We start from the raw sequence: 24,873 nt of genomic DNA on the forward strand, positions 1-24,873 counted from the left end.
GTTGAGCATCAATCCATACACCAAGAGGATGCTGGTTCGATTCCTAGTCAGGGCACATGCCCAGGGCCAAATCCTTGGTGGGGGGCATGCAGGGGGCGGCCAATCAACATTCTCTCTCATTGATGTTTCTCTCTCTCTCCCTCTCCCTTTCTATTTCTCTAAAATCAATAAAGAAAAAAAATTTTTTTTTAAAGCAACGTGATACTATTGTTGGTTTTTAAGTCATATTACCATTTTTAACATGTATGGATTTTCTCAATATCCATTAAACAAATATGAGCTTTATTACTAAAGGAAATAAATGTGTACATGAACTTTAAAAAAATTAATTTCAAATATATGATGTAATATATAGCTGAAAAAATTAAAATCTATTTATGTATGTTATACAATACTAAATGAAAAAATTATATCCTCTAAATTTGAGATTGCCCTATATATGAATAATAGAACCACCATTTCTCTGATAGTTGCAAGAGAAACAAGTTCACTTCAACATTAAAAAACATTGAACTATTTTTTATTTCAAATACTACACCAGGCAATAAGACACTTGGCTATTTGTAGATACTAATTTGTTGCATTTTTACATCTATATAAAAGCAAAGCAGTACAATTATCCAGTGTTTATAAGAATATTTTGTTGTTAAAACACTAAAGCCAAGCTATTTTGCCCCTTCAAGTAATTCTGAATAGGTAAGTTCTCTAGGTCAGAGTTTACTCTTTAAGCATGAAAAATATTTTCATCATGTTGCGTGAAAAGCTGACCAAAATTTATTACACAATTTTCTGCTATCTTAAAAGGAAAAAGTACACGTATTGAGAACATTGTGGAAACTGTTCTACAGGACTGTACAAGACACTCAGACTATGCACTGTCCTCATACTGGATGATTTCAATACTTAGTCCGTCCAATAAACTAGCCTCTTTGATCCTTTGCTTCCTTATCTCCAGGTCAACAACTCCAAGACTTTACCCATTTTATAGCCACACTCCAAACTGTTCCTCCTCCAAAAGAGCCACATTTTAAAAATCCTCAACCAAAGATGTGTTTCTACTGATTTGATTGTTTTAGAGAGAGGAAGGGGGGGAGAGAGTGAGAAACAAAGAGAAACATCAATCGGTTGCCTCCTGAACTTGCCCCAACCGGGATCGAACTCGAAACCTAGGTATGTACCCTGACCAGGAATTGAACCTGCAAGCTTTCAGTGCATGGGCGATGCTCCAACCAACTGAGCCATCCGGCCAGGGCTAAAGGAGCCACTGTCTAACCACAACCTCAAAGCCTTCCGGAAATCCCATTTCCATCTTCTTCAAACTCATACTCTCTTTTCCACCCATATTTTTACTTATCAGTCTTTTCCTCCCTATTCAAGCTAGACCCCAAGGTTCAACAAATGAGTCATTCTCTTGCCAGTATCCTTACTTAATTCTCTTGCCCCGTCCTTTATTTTTTCCTCTGGCAAAACAACATTTCCCCACAATCTTCCCATGTTTCTCAAGACAACCTTCTCCCCATCTTCTCTAGACAACCTCCCTGTTCTTTCTCAACAAGCAAACCTACTCCATTGAGAAAACAGGAGCGATCAGGTGGGAAAACCCTCAGCTCTGGTCACTGAACCTTAAACAAACAGCACACCTTTCCCTTCCCCTCTGGCTAATACGGAGAAGGTGCACATCCTCCTGTCTGAAGCTCTGGATCTCTTTCCCCCCGTTTCTAGGAATTTTGCTCCTCACCTCCTTTCCTCTCCATCTTCAACCTCTTTCTATGGACTTTTTCACATTAGCATTTAAACATGCTTAAATTAATTCCATGTTCAAAACAAAAATAAAGCAATATAAATGTTATCTCTTGACCCCAAAATCACATGCTACTACTGTACATATTTTTATCCTCCTTCATATAGTCAAATTTCTTAAATTGTGTAAAATGGATGACTTACTTCTTTAACCTACTCTAAATTCCTTGCCCACTGGACATCTCCACCTCGTTGTCTCAAATTCGACTTATTCCAAAATAAATTAGTATTTTTAAATGTTTTTAAATTTTATTTGAGAAAGGGAAAAACATTGATGTGAGTTACATCATTGGTTGCCTCCCATACACACTCCAACCAGGGATTGAACCCTCAACCTGGGTATGTGCCCTGACCAGGAATCTATCTGGTGACCTTTCGGTGCATGGGGCGATACTCAACCAGTCTGAGCCACACTGGCCAGAGCCAAAATAAATTCTTACTTTTCTCAAATGTGTTCTTCCTGTTATTCCTATCTAATTTATTGATACCAGTATTGACCCAGTTTCCTAAGCTAAATACATGTGTACTATCTTTTCACTTTTCCTTCTCCTCCATCCCCATTATCCAATTAGTCATTAAATTCTGTACCAATCTCGAATTTATCCACATTTCTCTAGCTCCTCAGCCACAGACATTGGTAAGAACCATCATATATTTCCTGATTACTGTGGCTTCTGTCTGAGGTCCTGCTTTCAATCCTGATCCTCTTCAATTCATTCCTCACAACGACAACTCTAAAACACAAACCTGTCACCACTCTTTACAATCTTTGTTTACAGGATTTACAGGATAAATCTCCCTAAATTCTTCATGACCTCTAAGTCCTGAGTTACCCATTGGCTTACCTTTCTAGTCTCCATTCTTTCTTCACTTTCTCTCTCATGTTCTGTTCCAGCAATACTGAATATGCTATGTTCCTTCTCCTCAGGGCTCATGCATATGCTGTTCCCTGTCTGGACCTTGTCTTTGCCTTTATCTCCTCCAGGAAACCTTGTCAGTCCCAACAATCAGGTCAGGAACTCTTCTACACATAATTGTCTGTTCTTCCTCACTTTATAACCACCTGTTTTAGCTATCTTGTTCAGTATCCATAGGGATATCCTGTTCACAGTTACGTCTCCAGTTCCTAGGACAATTCTTAGCACACAGTGAGCAAGTGATATATTTTCTGAGTGAGTAAATAAATTTACCTCATATTGTAGTTGTAGAATTAAATAAAGCAATTACCATGATGTCTAATTCATAGTAAGCATTAAATATATATTATTTGTCACCAAAGTTAAAGTACAGCTGTGTGTTCTACTTGCTTAGATTACCATGGGCAAGATGGCTCAATGTGTTAACTTACTATGTGTTAAATTATTAGAGATACCATTAGAGAAAGGAGTACGGCCAGATAAAAGACTGAAACCTAGGAATGCCATCTTTGACAGTCATTTCTCTACTTATTACAAAAATATGAAACCAAAGTATAAAACCAAACCAAACAAAAATATATAAACTAAACAAACAAAAAAAGCTGAAAGTCTAGCAATGAGGAAATTTTTCCAACAGTAGTTGTTTTTTAGTTTGGGTAAAGACTACTCAGCTTAAGTCAAGATACTGAGTTTGTTTCTACTGCACCAAAAACACAGATATGCCACCTTTCCTCTTGCTTTTCCTCAGAAGTAGATTTTTGGGTTTCCCCTAAAACATATCAAAATACAACAAAAACAATAATATACCTCAGTATAACTAAAAACGCAATGTGGCTTGACCTACTATTTAGACAAGATACTAAAATTTCTATAAACTTGGTGTTTAATTCTTTGCAGCAGTGTTTCTAAAATCATGAACTATGGTATCCAGGTTCATCGATAGGGGTAATACAGTATATCTGCCCTTTTACTTATATTAATAAAAAGTAGAAGTTTCAAATTGAACTCATTCATTTTATTATTTATAATAAAAATTATTTTTGGTGGAGAGCTAATAAGAACACCAAAATGAAATAGGTCAGAAAAGTAGTCCACTGCATCCTCTTCAATGTGAACCAAAGTAATTTGAAAGTCCTTTAATAAACTCTAACAGTTTAACTAAAATGCTTAGTCTACTATTAAAAATAGCATTTTACTTAGTACTATTTGTATAGTTATTTATGAAAGACGTATTAAAAGCCAAATTGGATTTATTCATTGTACTACCACTCTTTGACTACATAATGTGAACAACTTTTCTAGCAGCTTGAATTAGGCCCAAATTTGATGGCTATCAAAGGCTAGATACAGAATCCTTGGTTAGGAAGGTGATTATAATATAACCCACAGTTTAATTCCAATAAAAATAACTTTAAAGACATCAGTGAAAAAATAAGTTTAGCTCTTTTGTCAACTATTTCTTAAATAGTTTATCAATTTCAATCCTACATTAATTCACACATTCATTCAATCATCAAGGTAAGGGTCCTACAGGTAAGGCCATATTTGGTGTTATACATAGACCTTGCCATTACATAGCTAAGTAAGTGCAAGTAGGCAGCAAAAATAAAAAGGGGTCTTCTTTAATTAGAAATATTTATTTAGTTTTTATGAAAGCAAAATACTATAATAAAATTTGAACGAGGATCATATCATCTAACGTAATGCCTCTCAAAGTGGGTCTTCAAAAACAAATAATAATAATAATTGAATGAATAGATTTAGAAAATCAGTACCACTTCAAAGAACCAAGATTCCCTGTAAAAAATATTTGAATATAAAAACAATTATGCATTTAACTCAACAATTTACTAAAATATCTACTCAAAACAAACAAAAAGAGAGTATTTATGTATACTATCCTGAAATACACAAATAATGGGGAAACATAAAAGTACAACAATTATGAACATACTGCAGAAAATGGAATTTCCTTACCCAAAGATGATTTTACAATTGATTTAATTCCTGCATAAACCAATGATCCTTTGTTGCCTGGAGATTTCTGGTCCATATCTTCTGTATACTGCTTCATGAGTATTTAAATGCATAGGAAATACTAGTAATGACACATAATAAAATATTTCAAAGCTAAATTTACTTTGATTTGGAGCCAATTCATAATAGGCGTCAGTGCAAGCAAGGTGGTTCTACTCTATTGTAAAGCTATACTTGCTTGCTCCTACATAATCTGCAAAGTAGTATTTCAAGTCCAACAGTTCTAAACTTTACTTTGTAATTTTAGTATTATGTAACTTGTATTTGCATATAAGACATTCAACATACTTACAGACTGACCTTTCAGCAAGCTTTAAGGACATTTCTACCCGATTCATCTCAAAATTCACAACATAAAGGATATAGTGCAGAGTATACCAGAGTGACTTAAGCTGTAGATCTTCATTTCCAGCTAAAATATGGTTTCTCCACACCTGTTCTGTATCAAGCCCGTACCTTGATAAAGCCCGAAGGCGCATCTTTGTTGCTATATCTTTTTCTAAAGAATTATCATTTTCTTCTTCCGCACATTCATACAAATGACGACCACAAGCCCACATTAAAGATGTAATTGGACTCCACGCAAGAGATATCCTCTCAAAAACAGTGAAGTCAGACATTGTTCGGTTGGGAGTTACAACTATCATTCGATTTTGACTTGTTGGATGCCAAGCAAAGGAAGCAATGTAATTGTCACAAGGTTGCACACTTCTTTCAATTATTGTGGGTTCAGTTTCATCTCCAATGGGAGTAGGTGTGTGCTGCATATCATATAATCTAATAATATTACTATCCCTTGTTAAAGTGGCAAGCAGACCAGTCCTAGTTGGACACCATGCTACTTTTGTTAAGGGTTTTGGTTGCTCAGTTAAAGTCAAAACTGGCTTCTCAAATTTCCTAAGATCCCATATTGCAACCTGACCTTCATAGAAGGAAGCAACACGATCATGGAAGTATGGGTCCACTGTCACCCCCTGAACAGCTTTTGTATTTACAAACATCTTTTGGCTTGTATTCCGAAGATCAAATATGGCTAGGTTACGATGCATACCAGCAAGGAGGAGTTTCTGGTCCCGTGGAAGCCAACAAAGAGAGAGACAAGCATCATTCTGTCCTAATTCATAAAGTGGTTTTGTTACTAATAACGTTGTTTCAGTTTCACCTGCTGAAAGTCTCACTTTCTCCATGGGGACAATATCAGGAGTATATTTGCTGCAGATATCCCAAATCAGCACTGAAAAATCAGCTCTGTGTTTATCTAGACCAGCGGCAAGCCAGTTACTATCCAGTGGATTCCATGCCAGAGTATTGCATTGTCGTGCATGTTTTGGAACAAATTCTTTTCCTATCAAGTCTTTGAACTTTGAGTTGTGATCTTGACCAAGACTTGTAAGTACAACTCGACCATTTGCTTGTCCAACTGCGAGGAGACATTCAGGATCATAATTGAGATACCAGGCAACACATTTCATATAGGGTGTATCTGAATTTATTGATAGTAATGTAGCCGCAGAGTCTTCAGATAAACGTAAAGATCCAGCTTTGAGTTCTGAATTCACAGTAGATTCCACATGATAAAGGCTCAGTTCTGAGTCACATACAACAAATCTATCAACCTGGTGTGGTGCCCACAATATATCAGGTTTGGTACCACTCATGTTTATTGATGTGCTCAAAGTGTCCAGTCAGGTCCATTCACTGATCTGTTTAAAAACGAAAAGTTTTAAGTCAGGAAACTCACTATACAGGTACTCTGTTTTTCAATATATTTATATTTCTTCTATCTGCTATGAATTCAAGACAATATTTATTGATAAAAAGGGAAAAAGAACTTCCTCCAATAAGATGAGCTGGTAAAAATCAGAGAACTCCATTCTGGCTTTATTTCCCATGATCAATTATCTTAACTGCACTGTTACTAGTACCTTCAATTGAACCTCAGGGTTAAAATAACTTCAATGTTGTGAGCAAATTAATAAGTATCATCCATTTGGAGGGGGTAAAATTTAAGGAGTTATGAATCATGTTCCTAAACAATGGTTCAGATCAGTAATACCCATCTGAACTTTCTGCAATGATAGAAATGTTCTATATCTGTCCAATATGGTAGCTACTAGCTATATGTGAGCCACTGAGCCCAGGAAATGTGACTAGTACAAATTTTATTTAACTTTAATTAATTTTAATGGAATTTTTTCCTTTATTGATTTTAGAGAGAGGGGAAGTGAGAGGGAGAGAGAGAGAGAAACATCGAAGAGAGAGAACATCGATTGGCTGCCTCCTGCATGCCCCACACTGGGGATCGGGCCCACAATCTGGGCATGTGTCCCGACCGGAAATGGAACCAGTGACTTCCTAATGCATGGGTTGACGCTCAACCACTGAGCCACACCGGCCAGACTAACTTTAATTAAGTTTAATATAAATAGCCATATGTGGCCACCACACTACAGAGTTAAAGGGCAATGCCACTAGTAAGACAGAGGTCTCTTCCTCAACTTTCAACAATAATAAACTGCTCAACTGCAGAATAAACACTGGAATGTACTGAGCAGAGTTGAGTTCTATTCCTAGTTCTAACATACGTATATTAGCTATAAGACTTAGAAAGACTTTTGTGTTTTGGGGTCCTTTTGTTTTCTCACCTATACAATGTAAGATTTGATTTAGATTAGAGTTTCTTAAACTTCAGTCATTCATGTACCACCTGTGCAGTTATTTAATATTTTTCTTTAAACTGGCTCATTTTAAAAGCTGAAAGTTGATCTTAACCTCATCATAAGGTTCATGAATTATAAGTATAATATGCTAAGTATTATTTTCTAACATACATTAAAATAAATATATAACTACTAAAAATACTTGACTGTGCTTTTCTTTTCTTTTTTTTTTATCCTCACCCAATGATATTTTTCCATTTTTTGTACAGATAGAGTGGGAGGGAGAGAGAGGAAGGGAGAGAGAGAGAGAAACATCGATGTGAAGGGACACATCGAGTGGCTGCCACCCGCACGACCAACCAGGGCCGGGGACAAACTGCAACTGAAGTACATGCCCTTAGCGGGAACCGAACCCGGGTCTCTCTGTACCGCAGGCCGACGCTCCAACCGCTGAACCAAACCGGCCAGGGCATGTGTTGTCAGTTCTTAAAGAATGAAGCTATGATTCATTCGTTTCTTTAGCTATAGGCCCTGGCAAGGACTCCTACTGAAGATATACTACATAGATTCAACTTAAACATACTTGCTTTACTTTTTTATCTTGCAAAAGTTTCAGCCAGGAATTATCAATCCAGAATTTCAATAGAGTCAATTTCAATAGAGTCAAAAAAATATAGGTGACTGGGGAATAAAACCTTTGAGAATTCTTATTCTGGCATATTACCTTCCTTAACAGATCTGAAGCCCAAGGTCAATCATTTCAATTACATTCCTATCAGCACCCTCAATACCTTTACTTCCATGACACTCTGGGTTTGCTTTCTCAATCCTAGATCAACCCAATTATTAACTGTCTTCTTTCTTCCACTCAGCTACTGAGTGACATGGCTCTGCAGACTGACTCCATAAGAAATTAAAGTATACAGCGTGTCTGACCTGTGATGCTGGTTCAACAATTGTTTTATTCATCTTCTAACTCTGACTTTCATGAAATTCATCTTTATAGAATATCACAATGATCTTTAAAAACACAAATTTTAGCAGGTTATCCAACCCATGCTTAAAACCCTGTAATGGTTTCTAACTGCTCTTAGCATAGTGTTCCAAATCTTCAATACAACTGATAAAACCTGACATGCTCTGGCCTCTATCAACTGTGCTGGCCTCAAGGCAAACCATTCTCCTCTTTGCAATGTTCTAGCTATGGTGTCCTTCTACAATGTAAACTACCACTCAATCACCTTTGCAAATGCTGTTCCCTTTGGTTGGAGCATTTTTCCTTCCTTTCTTGGCCATATGAACACCTGCTCAAGCTTGACATCAACCATCCTCTATTCCTCCCGAGTCTATGTCTACATCAGGTTACTTAGATAGATACTTTCATTGAAACGTATGCCTTCCAATCAAATCACCCTGTCTTTTCTACTAGATTATAAGACCCAGAAGAGCAGATAAGGTATCTTTTGCACTCCATTTGTAACTGAAGTACCCAGCACAGTACTGCACAGTACTAGGTCCTTAGCAAATACTTAATAATTATTTGTTAAATGAATGCATTAGTTAAATGCTCCTTCTGATACTTATCACTGCTATCTCCAAGTTTTACCAATCTCCTCATGCTTCCACCCATTACTCTTTTGAGCAGAGGCTGGCTCCAGCCAAGAGCAAAGTGCCCACTGTCACAACTATTCCAATGATGGGCAAGAGCCCAGAGTAAGCCATCCTAAGAGAGGATCACTCTAATACACTGTCTTTCATTTATTCTATAAATATTTATTGGGCATTTTCTATGTTCTAGACACTGTTCTAAATGCTATGAACACAGTAGTTAACAGGGACAGATAAGGTCCCTGGTTGCCATGAACTGGATTGTGTCCCCCCAATATTCACATGCTAAAGTCCTAATCCCCCATTTGATTGTATTGGAGATAGAGCCTTGAAATGAGGTCATAAGGGTGGAGCCTTAAATGAGGTCATAAGGGTAGAGCCTGGTCAAACTGGTGCCCTTATAAAACTCTCCCCCCACCATGCGAGACACAGCGAGAAGGCAGCTATCTGCAAGCCAGGAAGAGAGCTCTTACCAGAACTGGACCACGCTGGCACCGTGATCTCAGACTTCCAGTCTCCCAAACTACAGAAAAAAGTTACTTCTGTTGTTTAAGCTACTCAGTCTACGGTATTTTGTTATGGCAGCCTAAGCAAGACTGTGTTCTAGTGTTGAAGTTATGTCCAAACTTAGAGACTTTAAAAATTTGAGAATGAGAAGGAAAGAGAGGCACCTAATGTAATAAACAACAAGTAACTAAGACAACAACAAAAAAGGAACAGATACTGTCAAGTAATGGTTCATACTCATGCCCTAAAAGTGGAAACCTCTAAATTGGAGGTATCCTGAGATTTGGCCCATCTTATTTCACTGAAAAATAATTGCTTAAATAAGCATACTTTTTATCCAAGCTTTCATCCCACAACCATACTCTTTACATGAATGACAGATATATGGTAAGAAAATTTAGTGCCACATGCAAAAATCCATCTTAAACAACAAATAGAAAGTGTTACCGTAATTAAAAAACTATTTGATTTACATGACACTCAATGGAGCATCATCAGCATTCCTTTGATGTTATGCATGCAAAATACTTATATTATCCACAAAATCTGATTACAGTAACTCATACAGAATCAAAGAACTTCAGAGTTAGAGACTAACAAACCCTTCTCATTTCAAATAGAAGTAAAGTGAAGACCAGATGTTTTGGTTCTTGTCCAACACCTCCCAACTCCCATTCTAGATTACTGCACAGAGGAAAATCAGCTACATCATTGGCAGGGCCCAGCTCAAAACGAAAATACTGAGTCTCCCTTGTTAAAAAATTAAGGTGACAGCAGAGCACTGAACCAAGTACCAGTCCTTCTAAACGATGGGCCTTGTGCGACTCACAGTTGCATACTGTGAAGCTGGCCCTGAACAGAGAAGTACATCTAAAAGCAATCCCTTTAAAAATGTTTTTCTTTATAATCCAACACACAATATACATGGAATCTGGCTCATGAACACAGATCAATAGGAATATGGTGGAGAACAAAGAAAACTGAACCTGGAGTCAGAATACCTCCAGCTACTCACTAGCTAGACCCTAATAAGTCCCTTGATATCCAAGGCTGTAAAATGGAGACAGAGCCTAGGCTATCTACATCTCAGAAACTTGTGACAATTAAGTTCTTCACATCACACAGATTTAGTATCACTATGATCCCGGACTTAACCCTGGAATTTAATGTTTGGAATTTAATGTTTTTTTTTGTTTGTTTTTTATCCTCACCCGAGGACATTTTTCCATTTTTGTTCAGATAAAGTGGGAGGGAGAGAGAGGAAGAGAAAGAGAGAGAGAAACATCGATATGAAAGGGACAGAGTGGCTGCCACCCACATGACCAACCAGGCCAGTGACAAACTGCAACTGAAATACACGCCCTTAGCGGGAACCGAACCCGGGTCTCTCTGGACCGCAGGCCAACACTCCAACCACTGAACCACACCAGCCAGGGCGAATTTAATGTTTTTAAATGTTGGAGACATTGCACGGCTGGTGTGGCTCAGTGGGTTGAGCGCCATCCCATGGACTTAAGAGGTCCCGGTTCCATTCCCGGTCAGGGCACATGCCCTGGTTGCTGGCTCCATCCCCAGTAGGGGGCGTGCAGGAGGCAGTTGATGGATGTTTTTCACATCCATGTTTCTCTCTCTCTCTCTCTCTCTCTCTCCCTTCCTCTTTCTAAATAATCAATAAAGACATATTTAAAATAAATAAATGTTGGAGACACTGAAAAATTGGGGGTGTAATGGGTGGAATCTGTAATAATTACAGCTTACATTTAGATCCTCACCTTCAAGTTTAGCAAGTCGAGTTCTCACTTCCCATCAACGGTGTCTGAGCAAAGGAAAGTCATGGATGTTGCTTCTGTGTTCCTCACCACAAGGTCTGTAACAGCACTGTCCAATAGAAAGACAGGGTGAACCAGATGATGTAAAATTTTCTAGTAGCCAAGATAGAAAAATGAAAAGAGAGAGATAGAATTAAATTTAATAATGTGTTATTTAACCTGACATGTAATCAGTGCAAAAATTATTGAGGCTCTTTTACTTTTAGTACCAGTTAGGAAATCCAATGTGTATTTTACACTAACAGCACATTTCAACCCCACTGTACTGTGGAGATCTACAATACTAAGGGTACAAGGTAGCCAATCACCCTTTCACATCTATTTTTTTGTTGTTGGTCATTTTCTACTTTTTTTTTTTTACCTTGACCAAAAACAACAACAGCAGTTTCAAGAAACTCCAACCATCACCATCTTCAAGGAGATGCACTGTATCTTTATGCAAATTACCCTTAAAGTTATACAAAAGACCTGCAGAGGCCGTGGTTTGCTAGGCAATTCAGCAATGCTCGCGACTGACTTGAGAGGTTTTATTTATCCCCTTGTGGAATTTCCACTCCTACACGCGGAGAACAGAGCCAGCCGGCGACAGGCCCTTTAAGGAGTATCTGATAGGGCACCACCCGCGCTGGGCTTGTTGCTATTCCGGGGAAACCAGGAATCTGAGGGCGACTCCCACGGCTCGCGGCACCTGGCGGAGCCTCGGGTCCAAGCCGGCGACGCAGTTCCGCACAACCCGCCGCGACCAAGGCTGCAGCGCGGCCCCAGCGCCGGGCAGGAAGTCCCCGCGCGCCCTCGGGCCGCCCGCCGCTCCGAGGCTCCCTCCGCAGCCCCGCGCGGTTCCCGCAGCGCGAACCTGCTCCCCGCGCCAGGGCTCCGAGGAGGCCGCGGGCCCGCCCCCGCCCGGGCCTTCCCACGCGCTCCGGCGTCCACGACTGTGACCTCCCTTTCGAGAGAGCGGAGACGCGGCCCGGGCCGCACTCACCGACCCGAGGAGGCAGCGCGGCCGCCGCACAGCCGCTTCCGGCCTAGTGGCCGCCGCTCCCGCCGCGGGACACCCGACACGGGCAAGATGGCGGCGCAGCCAGCAACTCGGGCCCACCCGGCCGGGGTCCACGACCCCCCGCCGCGCCTCCGCGACGAGCGGCCACGCCTCGGGCTCGGAAAGGGAGTTCCCTGCCCGCGAGCCCCGCCCCTCCGCGAGCCGGGGAGTCGCCCCGCCCCGGGGCGGGGTCACTGCCCAGGAGGCCCCGCCCCCCCCGGTGCCCAGGTTGGCTCCTGAAGGCTCCATCCCTGGAGCTCGAAGCCGGGATCCCGAGCTAGAGGACCGGGCGGCTTTCTGAGGGCTGCGTTTATCGTTTTAGGCACTTCATACGCTTTAGTTCATTTGATCAGTTTCGATTTGCATTAAAATTAATGACGATCGATGTAGTAGAAAGGCCAGGCTATTTGGTTCCCGATTTATTCATTTTCTCATTCCACAAACAAGTCTTGAATGTCCATGGTGTACCTGGCACGGATGCTGGGGACACTGGAGTGAACGGAAAAGACATGGACCCGGCAGAAAGCAGGCAGTTAGAGTGATGCCTCTTTGGGGAATACAGTACTCCACAGGAGGGGTGCCCCTTAGTGTTGGAGGGTCATAATGCTTTCTAGGCTGAAATATGAAGGACGAATATGGGATTGACCTGGAACAGGACAGAGAGGGTTGGAAGAGAAGAGCCCTCTTGGGTGGAGAAAGAGCTAGTGCAGGGTCAGGAGGGAGGGCATAGCAGTGGGTAGCAGTAGAGTATGGATGAGTGAGCAGAAGAAGGAAGTGCAGAGAGATTAAAATGCTGTATCAGAAAGGCATTTGCAAACCAAGTCAGTCATTTTAGACAGACTTTTTCCTGAATGGAGTCATTGAAGGTTTTTAACTGGGGAAGTAGTGTGATCAGTTTGGGGGAGAAAAGGGAAAGGGATCGGGTAAGCATCCGAATGAGAGATGATGATAACCCACATTACCAGTAGTGTGGAGAGTGGGGATGGAGAGAATTGTGTGGCCTGGGGAATATTTACAAGGTGGGATGATGGATTAAGTGAGTGAGAGAGAAAGAGGACTCTAGATTTCTGGCTCCCATCACTGAGTGAATGGTGCTGCACAGGTTACAGATCTGAAACAGAGGCTTTCTTCAGCTGTCAGGCAATCTTTGTTACTGCTTACAAATGGATGGTGTTGGGCTCCTGTAACTGATAAAAATGAACTTAGTTCTGATGACCTTCGAGGCAGATAGTTTTGATAAGAGGGTGAGCTTGGGGGAAAGTATTTCCTGTGGCCCTGGCCGGTTTGGCTCAGCGGTTAGAGCGTCGTCCTGCGGTCCGGGGAGACCCGGGTTCGGTTCCCACTAAGGGTATGTACCTCGGTTGCAGTTTGTCCCTGGCCCTGGTTGGTCGTGCGGGTGGCAGCCACTCAATGTGTCCCTTTCACGTCGATGTTTCTCTCTCTCCCTCCCACTCTATCTGTGCAAAAAATGGAAAAATGTCCTCTGGTGAGGATGAAAAAAAAAAAGAAAGTATTTCCTGTGGAGGTCTGAGGCTCAGTTTCACTTCTGCCACTGGAGAAGTGGAGGCTGAAGAAAGTGCTGTACTACTGAGAGGTGGTACCACAAGAATCATCACTCCAAATACTATCTTGCAAACCTTCTCAATGGTTTTGGCTCTGGCCCCAAATCCATACATGCAACCTCAGATCAATACAAGCCTCTTCCTTATCCACTCCTACCATTTTCAGGAAATGGCTTTACTTCTTACTTCAGAAAGAAAATTGCAACTATTAGAATTCCCACAGCCTCTGCTGGTTTATTTTTCCATTCTCCAGCATCCTCATTCACACCCATCCTTACCTTCTTCTAGCTGACATAGAGGAAGAGGACCCTGTATGTTTTTCCTCTCCTAGGACCTTACACTATAAATTTTCTCCTCTTCCATGTGTCTTCAACCTCTCCATTTATACTCCTTCTTCACCTTCTACCTACCTTCAAGTCACTCCCACTTTTCTCCTCAAAGGGGAGGACCATACTCACTCTCTCTAACCCCACATTTTCCTGTCTTCCTCCGATCCACTCCACTCAGCACTGCGTGCCCATCACTCCACCAAAACTGCTCTTTGCTTTCCTCTAGCTGTCTTCCCTTTCTAGAACACATGCTCCACGTCACCAGTTTGCATTCTGTTATCTCACCACCCCCCACTGTTAGCAAGGTACCTGGTGACCCAGTTAGAGATGACAATTCCTTGGCCTTCCTTTTAGCTTGTTTGGCTATATCAAAAAGTGACCAGTGATGTGTGAGCAGAACTACATTATGTCCCTTCAAAGAAAAGCTGTTTGCCATCCACTTCCTTCCTGCTGTCTGGTAAACGGCAAAAAGAAACATAGGCTAGAGTTGGAAGCCACGTATTAAGGAAGACAAAACAGCCCATTAGTCTAAGTAAGAGGGAGCTGAGGTACCTCCTTAGGATCAATCACAGCTTTCTGGGCAATTACAAAAGAGAAAAAAACTGTGTTCTTTTAAAAATTACTATTTGGCCATAGACCGTTTGGCTCAGCAGTTATAGTGTCGGCCCACAGACCAGAGGGTTGAGGGTTTGATTCCTGGTCAAGGGCACACATCTGGGTTGCAGGTTCAATCACTGGCCCTAATCCAGGGTCATGTGGGAGGCATCTCACATCGATGTTTCTTTCTCTCTCTCTCCATCCCTCCCTCCCTCCCTCTATTCCACTCTATCTTTTAAAAAATCATTGGAGCCCTGGCCGGTTTGGCTCAGCGGTTAGAGTGTCCGCCTGCGGTCCGGAGAGACCCGGGTTCGGTTCCCGCTGAGGGCACGTACCTCGGTTGCAGTTTGTCCCCGGCCCTGGTTGGTCGTGCGGGTGGCAGCCACTCGATGTGTCCCTTTCACATCGATGTTTCCCTCTCTCTCTCTCTCTTCCTCTCTCTCCCTCCCACTCTGTCTGTACAAAAAATGGAAAAATGTCCTCGGATGAGGATAAAAATAAATAAATAAAAAAAATAAAATAAAAAATCATTGGAAACATATCTTCAGGTAAGGATTAAAAATTACTGTTTATTTGGACCTGTTTGTCATTCTCTAACTAATGCATAGCTCTGTCTGCTTTATTATTATTTTTTTAATCCTCATCCGAGGACATTTTTCCATTTTTGTGTACAGACAGAGTGGGAGGGAGAGAGAGGAAGAGAGAGAGAGGGAAACATCGATGTGAAAGGGACACATCGAGTGGCTGCCACCCGCACGACCAACCAGGGCCGGGGACAAACTGCAACCGAGGTACATGCCCTTAGCGGGAACCGAACCCGGGCCTCTCCGGACCGCAGGTGGACGCTCTAACCGCTGAACCAAACCGGCCAGGGCAGCTCTGTCTGCTTTAATCTCTGGTAACTCTCCAGGACCTAAAAGAGTGAATAGTAAAAGGCATGTGCTCAATAAAAATCTGTTAAATAAATTTTAAAACAATCTTTCTCTACTCTCTACTCCCCTCCAGCTAATATCCTTCCTATTGCTCGGCCGGTGTGGCTCAGTGGTTGAGCGTTGGGCCATGTACCAAGAGGTCACCGGTTCACCGAGTTAGGGCACATGCCCAGGTTGTGAGCCAAATCCCCAGTGGGGGGCATGCAGGAGGTGGTCAGTTGATGTTCTCTCTCATTGATGTTTCTATCTCTCTCTCCCTCTCCTTTCCTTTCTCTCTAAAATCAATAAAGAAAAAAAAATTCTTCCTATTGCATCTAAGCTTTTGTGAACGTGTATTCTTCTCATGTTTTTGCCATTTCCTTGCACTCTAAAGTCCTTATAGGGATAAATGGCACTTTTCTCATTCCGCTTGGAAACTGAGTCCCCTTCTCCACTAACCCATGTTCCTTGTGAGTAGAAGTGGACTATGTCCTTTAAAAGAGAAGCTGCTTGACATCCATTTTCTCTTCTCCCTTCCTGCTGTCTGGAAAATGGTCTACAGCATTTTCCTTGTGGGTAGTGAACTTTTAGTGTGGGACTTTGGATTTCCTATAGTGCCTACTGAGTGGGAGAATGTACTGTATCTGTTGGAAAATTAAGCTATTTGAGAGAAATTAACAGACTGGTCTGAGGTTACACTAGTTGTCTTCATCAAACATGCATTTTGTAATGGATGCCAGAATTGCTAAAGTCCAGTCTCAGGGTGTTTTTGTTTGTTTGTCTTTGTTTTTTTTTCATCCTCACCTGAGGATATTTTTTTCCATTTTTTGTTCAGATAGAGTGGGAGGGAGAGAGAGGAAGAGAGAGAGAAACATCGAAGTAAAAGGGACACATCGAGTGGCTGCTACCTGCACGACCAACCAGGGCCAGGGACAAACTGCAACCGAGGTGGCCCTTAGTGGGAACCGAACCCAGGTCTCTCTGGACCGCAGGCCGACACTCTAACCGTTGAGCCGAAACAGCCAGGGCTGTTTGTCTTTGTTTTTAATTTAAACTCTTGGGTCCCCAATAGAATGTTGTTCGTTTTAAGCACCTCCATTCATGTTGTAGTGATCCAGGATAAGATTTTTCTTTGTGTGGTTTTAAACCACTAAAGGACAGTTGAAAAACTGCTAATGTCCTTCTTATTACTACTCCCTCTGCAGCAACTCATTACTACTGGAACATTCCCCAGGTCACTCAATTCTCTCCATCCCCACTCTCCACACTACTGGTAATGTGGGTTATCATCATCTCTCATTCGGATGCTTACCCTATCCCTTTCCCTTTTCTCCCCCAAACTGATCACACTACTCCCCTGGTTAAAAACCTTCAATGACTCCACTCAGGAAAAAGTCTGTCTAAATTGACTGACCTGGTTTCCAAATGCCATTCGTGATACAGCATTTTAATTTCTCCCCACTTCCTCTGCTCACTCATACTCCCCTGCTACCCACTGCTATGTCCTCCCAACTCCCATTACCTCCACATGTGCAAGTCAGTCTTTACCTAGAGCAAGTTTTACTCTTAGGCATTAAGAGGAAATTTTGGTCCAGTAAGCACATGACATGGCATAGGTAATCTTTTTACAAAGGTTTGAGGATGAGATCTATACACACACAATATATATATATATATATATATATATATATATATATATATATATATATGTATGTATATATGTATGTATATATACGTATATATATGTATATATATACATATATATATACATATATACATAACTTTTATATTTATTGATTTTTTTAGAGAGAAAGAAGAGGGTGAGAGAGAGAGAGAGAGAGAGAGAGAGAGATTTGTTGTTCCACTTATTTATGCATTCAGTGGTTGTTTCTTGTGCCCTGACCAGAGATGATGCTCTAACCAACTGAGCTACCCGGCCAGGGCCAAAATCTGAGATATTTTTAAATGTTAGTTTTCAAAAGTATTTTAGCATACCCCCAAATAAATTTTATAAGTCAATGCCCTTATATATTTTGGGTATTACATCTAACATTGTCATAATAGACTTGCATAGCTGCAAAGGTAATGATTTTTAATATATTTTAAACATTTAAATTGTAAATCCATTGTTGTATCACACTAAATATAGCCAACAAAATTTAAATACCTTAATGAGAGTTTCTCACTATCTTTCACTATCTTAGTTGTAGGAAATTCTATATTATTCTATATTTCTTCTTGAACTTATATTTCCATTCTACTTTCTCCTACTGCATTATTTGTGTGTTTGATAACAAATGACTGTAGGCCATATACTATGTGCCAGATACTTCACAAGATAGGCTCACTTAGCACTCTGTCTAAGGTTGGGTGCTCTGTGAACCATATTCTAAGATGGAGATGAGGATGTAGACACTTATCAGGTAATGTTCTTGGGATCAACCCCTGCCAAAGGGAGAAGAATGATGCAGGATTGGCCACAGTGAGCAGGTGAGCTGTGATTCAACACCAACAAAGCCTCAGCTAATTCATGGGAAACATTAGAGCTGGACTGGCCCTTCAGAGATGTCTTGAGTTGGGACAAGGGACCCAGGCCTTTATATACCCACTGATGTGACTGTGTCACTGATGTGAGCTATCGCTTGAAGGAAGCATGACTTTGAGTAAGTCAGTTTTTCATGCAAAGCATTCTTCAAAGAAATCTGAGAGCTGAGGGCCATCAGCATCAACACTCCCAGCATCTGAGGGGATGAATCATTGATTACCAAGGGGATACACCATGGGGGCTGTACCATGGAATCCACCACAGCTTTATGAGGTTGATACTGTTAAAAATCCAGCACAATTTTATGAGGAAAATATTATTCACAGAAACAGGTGGCAGGTTGGACTAGTTTGCTGGCCCCTGTTTCAGAAAAATATATAAAAATTGAGGAAATACTCATGGTTTATTGTTATAGGAATCAAATAGTACCGAATAGAATAAACACCATGATTCTAACCCTATTTTTTTAAAGACTGGGGGGAATTATGCCAACATTTTAACAGTAGATTTCTCCCTGCGGTAGGTTTAAAAGTGATCACATCTTCTGCCCTGGCCGGTTTGGCTCAGTGATTGGAACGTTGGCCTGTGGATCAGAGAGTCCCAGGTTCTGTTCCCGCTAGGGGCACGTACCAAAAAAAAAAAAAAAAAGCCAATTATATTTTCTCCCTTTTACTTTTTGATGTTTTCTGAAATAAAAATGTAAAACTTTTTTAATGAGGAAAAACCCAATGAATATTATTTTAAAGAGTATAGTTGGAGGGGTTAGGATGCTAAATTCCATAATGATAGACACATCGTAATCCTATACCCACCAAGTCAAGGCAGAAATAACAAGATGCAGGCAGCGTGCTAAGTACTTTGTTAGTTGGGGTAGTTTTAAGATGATAACTGCAACCTGGGTGATGCCAACATTTTCTGCTCTGCTCACGGTTCCTTCGCACGGTTTCGGTTTCATTTGTGGATAACTTAATGTTACGAACTGAATATTTGTGCTCCCCACCCATTAATACATTGAAATCCTAACACCTAGTGTGATGATATTAGGAGGTGGGGCTTTTGTGAGGTAATTAGGTCATGAGCGTGGAGCCCTCGCGAATGGCAGTAGTGCCCTTATCAAAGGGACCTCTCCACCCCTTTCTGCCATGTGAGGACACAAGGAGAAGTCAGCATCTGAAACCTGGAAGAGGGCCCTCACTAGAACCCGGCCATGCCAGCGGCCTGATCTCAGACTTCCAGCCTCTAGAACTAGGAGAAATAAATTTCTGTTGTGTGAAGCCACCCAGTCCATGGTCATTTGTTATCGCAGCCCGAACTGACGAAGTGCTGAAGCGAAAGCTGTCTGAGTTACTCTCCAACCAGCACTGCTAATTCTAGTGAAACCACAGCCATCTCGCTGCCAGGTCCCTCCCTGGACAGGATGTGGGTAAGTCACACTTGGGCTTTGAAATAGATGATGTGGCTAAATTGTGCTAATCTCTCCCTGCTCCCATACTGCCCTTGTCTAGGTCTTAGTTACTGCTCCCCCAGACAGTAGCCTCCCAGCTGGCCTCTGGTTCCCCTGTTCCTACCCTTTTCCTCTTAACCATCTCCCCTGTGGGGCCAGGTTGGTCTTCCTGGAGCACATCTCCAGTGACCCTCTTGCTTGAATCCTTCATCGGCTCAAGTTCCCTACAAACTCCTCACCCTTGAGTAAAGATGTCAATATTGTAAATCTTTACCATTGATGAGAAAGAAAATACGTATTTTCAATGGATCAAATTGATTTTAGAATGATCTAAACCAAACTTATACCAAAGCAACTGAAAAAGCAGGATTCTCTTGCTGGGCCGGTGTGGCTCAGTGGTTGAGCATTAACCCATGCACCAAGAGGTCACTGGTTCGATTCCCAGTCAGGGCATATGCCTCAGTTGTGGGGCCAAATCTTCAGTGGGGGCTATGCAGGAGGTGGCCAGTTGATGTTCTCTCTCATCAATGTCTCTATCTCTCTCCCTCTTTCTTTCTGTCTCTCGAAAATCAATAAAGAAACATTAAGAAGAAGAAGAAGAAGAAGAAGAAGAAGAAGAAGAAGAAGAAGAAGAAGAAGAAGAAGAAGAAGAAGAAGAAGAAGGCGGCTTCTCTTGGTAGTAAAATGAGAAAAAGATTCTCAGAACCAACGCTGAAAGTTGGACATAAATCTAACTATAAAGATAATATGTTCAGAACCAGTGTCGTCTTGAGGAAAAGACCAGGTCAGAGAAAAAGCAAAGCATAAATGATTGGCCTGAGTCAATAATTTGGACTGTTTCTGTTGTAATGTACAATGTGTGACTATAAAACCTTTAAATGGATAATGAATTTGATTCTCGTGTTCAAAATCTTGGACCATCCATCAACAGCTTATTTGAGAAGCTAAGCCTGACTTTCTGAGCTAAGTATAATCGTAACCCAAGATGAAATGAAAGAGGTAAAAAGCAGAAGCATAAAAAGAATCAGAATTAGAATCAGGACAGAAATGATGATGAAATAAATTTATTTCCTAAGTTTTAGCCTTTTGGTAACTTTCATAGCCGTCAGTTTTATAATCACTGTACTGTTGAGTGTATTTGTCTTTGGGAAAACATTTAAATCTGCTACTCTAAACTTGAGAAGAGAGATTCAGTTTGCAAGTAACATTGTTTGTAATAATCTGAGCATTTGCTTAATTTATACGCCATGCCTGAAGCCTCATGATATACAATGTCATTGCCTTTACAGTATTATGCATATAGTGTTATAGCTCATATTAGAAAAGTGCCCCTTCCTCCACATTCTTGTTGCCTGACAGCTGTCGGAGTAACCACGATGCAAATGGCCCTCCTGGAGGTGTTTCATGCACAACTTGCAGGGCTGCAGGCCTCGGCCCTGTGTAGCATCACACTGTTTATGCAAATAATATCTTAGTGTAGAGTTGCAAATTTTTTTGTGTGTTTATTACTATATTTTACAATTTGTGTTAATTTATTAAAGACTTGAATTTTTTTTTTTCATCTCACCCAAGAATATTTTTTTATTTATCTTCAGATAGAGTGGGAGGGAGGGAGAGAGAGAGAAACATAGACGTGAGAGGGACATATCGACTGGCTGCCTCCCGCATGACCCCAACCAGGGCCAGGGACGAACTGTAACCGAGGTACTGCCCTTGACCAGAATCAAACTCACAATTTATTGGTCTGAAGGCCGCCGCTCTAACCACTGAGCACAAAACCAGCCAGGGCAAGACTTGAAATTTTAATTGCATGAAATGTTTTCCCCATTCTGATTCCAGTTGAAGGTCACCAATCCATTGAAAGAGCGGGACTCCACAGGATATATCACAAAACAACTTCTCCCCCTTCCCTGTCCTTCCCTGTCTACTTTTGAAGGCAGGATTTTCTTGCCTTTTTGGTGAAATCACAGACAATTGTCATGAGCCTTTGTCAGCCTTCAATATAAAAATCACCCCTTTCACATTTAGCCATAGAAGTATCTTATTCCAATAATTAAATTGTTTATTCTCACATAGTAGTTCAAACTCTGAGCTTGAGGCATCTCCTCTCCCCAGCTGGGCTTGCTTCAGGCTGGAAGGAGAGGGGGCAGGGCCAACTCTTCCATTTCCCCGCTCTGTGCCCCTGCCGCCTCCAGGCTCATGAACAGTTTCTGACTCTTCCAGGTAGAAGGCCAGGAAGGATCTATTGACTGGTTACTGCCTTGCTCTGGTTTTGGAAGGTTACTCAGGGGATCTACTTCTCCATGGTGGAGCTCTCATGCCTTCTCTGAGGACTGCTTCATTGGGGATCTTTCATCCCAAATTCTCTTAAAGCCAGCAAGGTCTCTTCTCCGGCAGGTATGAACCCAGTCCCCCCTCACACCAGCCTGTTCCCAATGGAACACCTCCAGTGTCTCTCAGGGAGGTCACCACCTCACTCCCTCCAGAAAAGGCCTTTTATTGACTATTCTAGGCTGCCTCTCTTTTTTATTTTTATTTTTATTGACTTTTAGAGGGAGAGGAAGAGAGAGATAGAAACATGGATGAGAGAGAACATCGATTGGCCGCCTCCTGCATGCCCCTCACTGGGGATCGGGGCCCACAACCTGGGCATGTGCCCTGACCAGGAATAGAACTGGTGACTTCCTGGTGCCTGGGTTGATGCTCAGCCACTGAGCCACACCAGCCGGGCTAGGCTGCTTCTCTTGCCCTTCTTGTGGCCCACATCCTGTCCACAGTGCCCGCTCATGCATTGTCTGCCCTGACAAACTCTAAGAGTAACAGCTGTTCCCAACAGGCGAACCTTCAGAACAACTAGCTGGCTTGGGAGTTTTCGGGCGCGCCTCAAACAGCAGTCTAGATGTTCCCTACACCTCGCACACATCGGGTTCTCGCGAAGAACAGCAACCCCAGACCTACCCTAAGGGATCAGAAGCAAAACTCCTGGAAGGAGTTTCTCCAAAGAAATCTCTCCCAGACTCCTCAGTTCTCAGCCTTTTTTATATCCTTCAGGAGGGTTTGCGTCTTCAGTGTACAAAATCCTTTTTAGATCTGCATAGGTAGTAGCAGCTCGCTTTAGAATGTGGGAGTTTCGTCATCTCTCGCTCTGTTCTAGTCTAGTGGGGTTTTCACCACAGCCAGAGATGACAAACCCTATTTTTAACATCTTGTTACACAACAAATATGCTGTCTGAGCATAGCTAAATCCTGAAACAGTTTGGAGAAATCTAATATAATTTTTTGTGATGATGGATATCTATACATTGGGTTTTAAACTAATCTGCTCTCTAGAAAGCAGAGTCATTTTTAATAATGGGGGCATCTCTGCCATTGTTTATTTAATGGCTTAAAAGTTAAAATTATAAATTTTATATATGTGTGTGTGTGTATATATATATATATATATATTTTAACATGCCAGCCAAGGAGCCTGGCTGGTGTGGCTCAGTGGTTGAATGTTGACCCATGCACCAAGAGGTTGCCAGTTCGATTCCCAATGAGGGCACATGCCCAGGTTGTGGGCCCGATCCCCAGTGCGGGGCATGCAAGAGGCGGCCAATCGATGTTCTCTTTCATCGATGTTTCTGTCTCTCTCTCTTCCTCTCCCTTTCTCTCTCTAAAATCAATAAAGAAAATAAAATTACTTTAACATGCCAGCCAAGGAAATATACAGGGTCTTCCCCCTCAAAATGTAGACAGGGTGTCTGTAGAGTCTACTACATTTTGAAAATGAAATGTATTTTAATAAACACTGGCTTTATAATTATTCAAAGTTGTGTATATTTTATTTTGGGACACACTATGTATCTGTCATATTGACTTCTTGCCAAAAAATAGGTGTATTGGGTATAAACTGAATAGCCCTAAAGACTGAATTTAACTGGAAGAAACTGTTTTAAATAGAAAGACATTTGATTATGTTTTTGAGCAAGTTTAAGCTTTTCTTTTTTTATTCTATTGTGTTTTCTGGAACATTGTTCCCAACTACATGTAAATTCTCCATCTCTGACTGAAGATCTAAATTATTCTCTGTTTAAAATAATTATTTACATTAATGCCTGCAAATTATATTTATTAAATACATGTCACATTATATAAAAGCTTTTCTTTCCTGTAATTTTAATATCATTGTCTAGGAAATAAGATTTCCATTTAGTAGCCTATAAAGGCTGCTGATCTATCAGCAGCTGCCTTGACATTATTGGATGCAAGTAAGCCTTACCCTGATTATTAAATGGAACTGGGTCCAAAAACAGAAGAGGCAACAACACTTTCAAACTCATTTTATGAGGCTAGAATTACCCTGACACTCTGATAATAAACATAGATGTGAAAATCCTCAACAAAATATCAGCAAACCAAGTTAAACAATGATCAAGTGAGATTTATTCCGTGGATGCAAGAATGGTTCAACATCCACAAATCAATGAATGTGATACACCACCTTAACAAAATGAAGGAAAAAATAATATGATAATTCCAATAGATACAGCAAAAGCATTTGACAAAATTTAACACCCATTTAAATAAACAGACTTGAATATTATTATGCATTCTAATAAACACATTGGTTCCATTACTTCTTGTTGTTGAAATTAGCATTGGTGTTCCTAGTACCTCTTTAAAATTTTAGGTTTCTGAAAATTATTCCTTTTTTTATTTAAATATGTTTTCATTGATTTCTGAGAAAGAGATGGAAACATCCATGTGAGAGAGAAACATCAATCGGCTGCCTCCTGCATGCTCCCTACTGGGGATCAAGCCCACAACTTGGGAATGTGCCCTGACCAGTAATTGAACTGGGACCTCTCAGTCCGTGGGAGGATGCTCAATCCACTGAGCCACACTGGCCAGGCTGAAAATTATTTCTTTTAATCTGAACTTTTCTTTCCTTTGCATTTATTTTACAAGGTAGAGGTTGTGGAGTGGAGATTATATAAATACTGAAGTAAAAAGTAGTCACTTTTAACAATGCCCACATATATACACAGGGAGATAGAGATTCAGGATGATGATTATTCACAATATTCTTCCTCTGAATTTGGAATT

At 41.1% G+C, this 24,873-nt stretch overlaps 1 protein-coding gene across 5 annotated transcripts in view; it reads right to left on the reverse strand.

Annotated features, from left to right (window-relative positions):
- MIOS (meiosis regulator for oocyte development) overlaps window positions 1-12,402 on the reverse strand; it is a 34,272-nt gene extending 21,870 nt beyond the window's left edge. For 2 of the 5 annotated variants that reach the window (XR_004957351.1, XM_036246905.1), the window contains exons 1-4: window positions 12,341-12,392; window positions 11,302-11,451; window positions 5,119-6,457; window positions 4,695-4,793 (exon numbers count right to left, since the gene is read on the reverse strand). Coding sequence is in view for 4 of the 5 variants with exons in the window: in XM_036246905.1 (XP_036102798.1) it covers window positions 4,695-4,793; window positions 5,119-6,412 (1,393 nt within the window). In the remaining variant the exon portion in view is untranslated. Of the gene's footprint in view, window positions 1-4,694; window positions 4,794-5,118; window positions 6,458-11,301; window positions 11,452-12,340 lie in introns of all 5 variants that reach the window. The other 3 variants (XM_036246907.1, XM_036246906.1, XM_036246908.1) reach the window with 3 other exon arrangements.
- Window positions 12,403-24,873: the final 12,471 nt, after the last annotated feature.

This window comes from Molossus molossus, unplaced genomic scaffold (genome assembly GCF_014108415.1).
Source record: "Molossus molossus isolate mMolMol1 unplaced genomic scaffold, mMolMol1.p scaffold_m16_p_7, whole genome shotgun sequence".
Classification (NCBI taxonomy): Eukaryota; Metazoa; Chordata; class Mammalia; order Chiroptera; family Molossidae; genus Molossus; species Molossus molossus.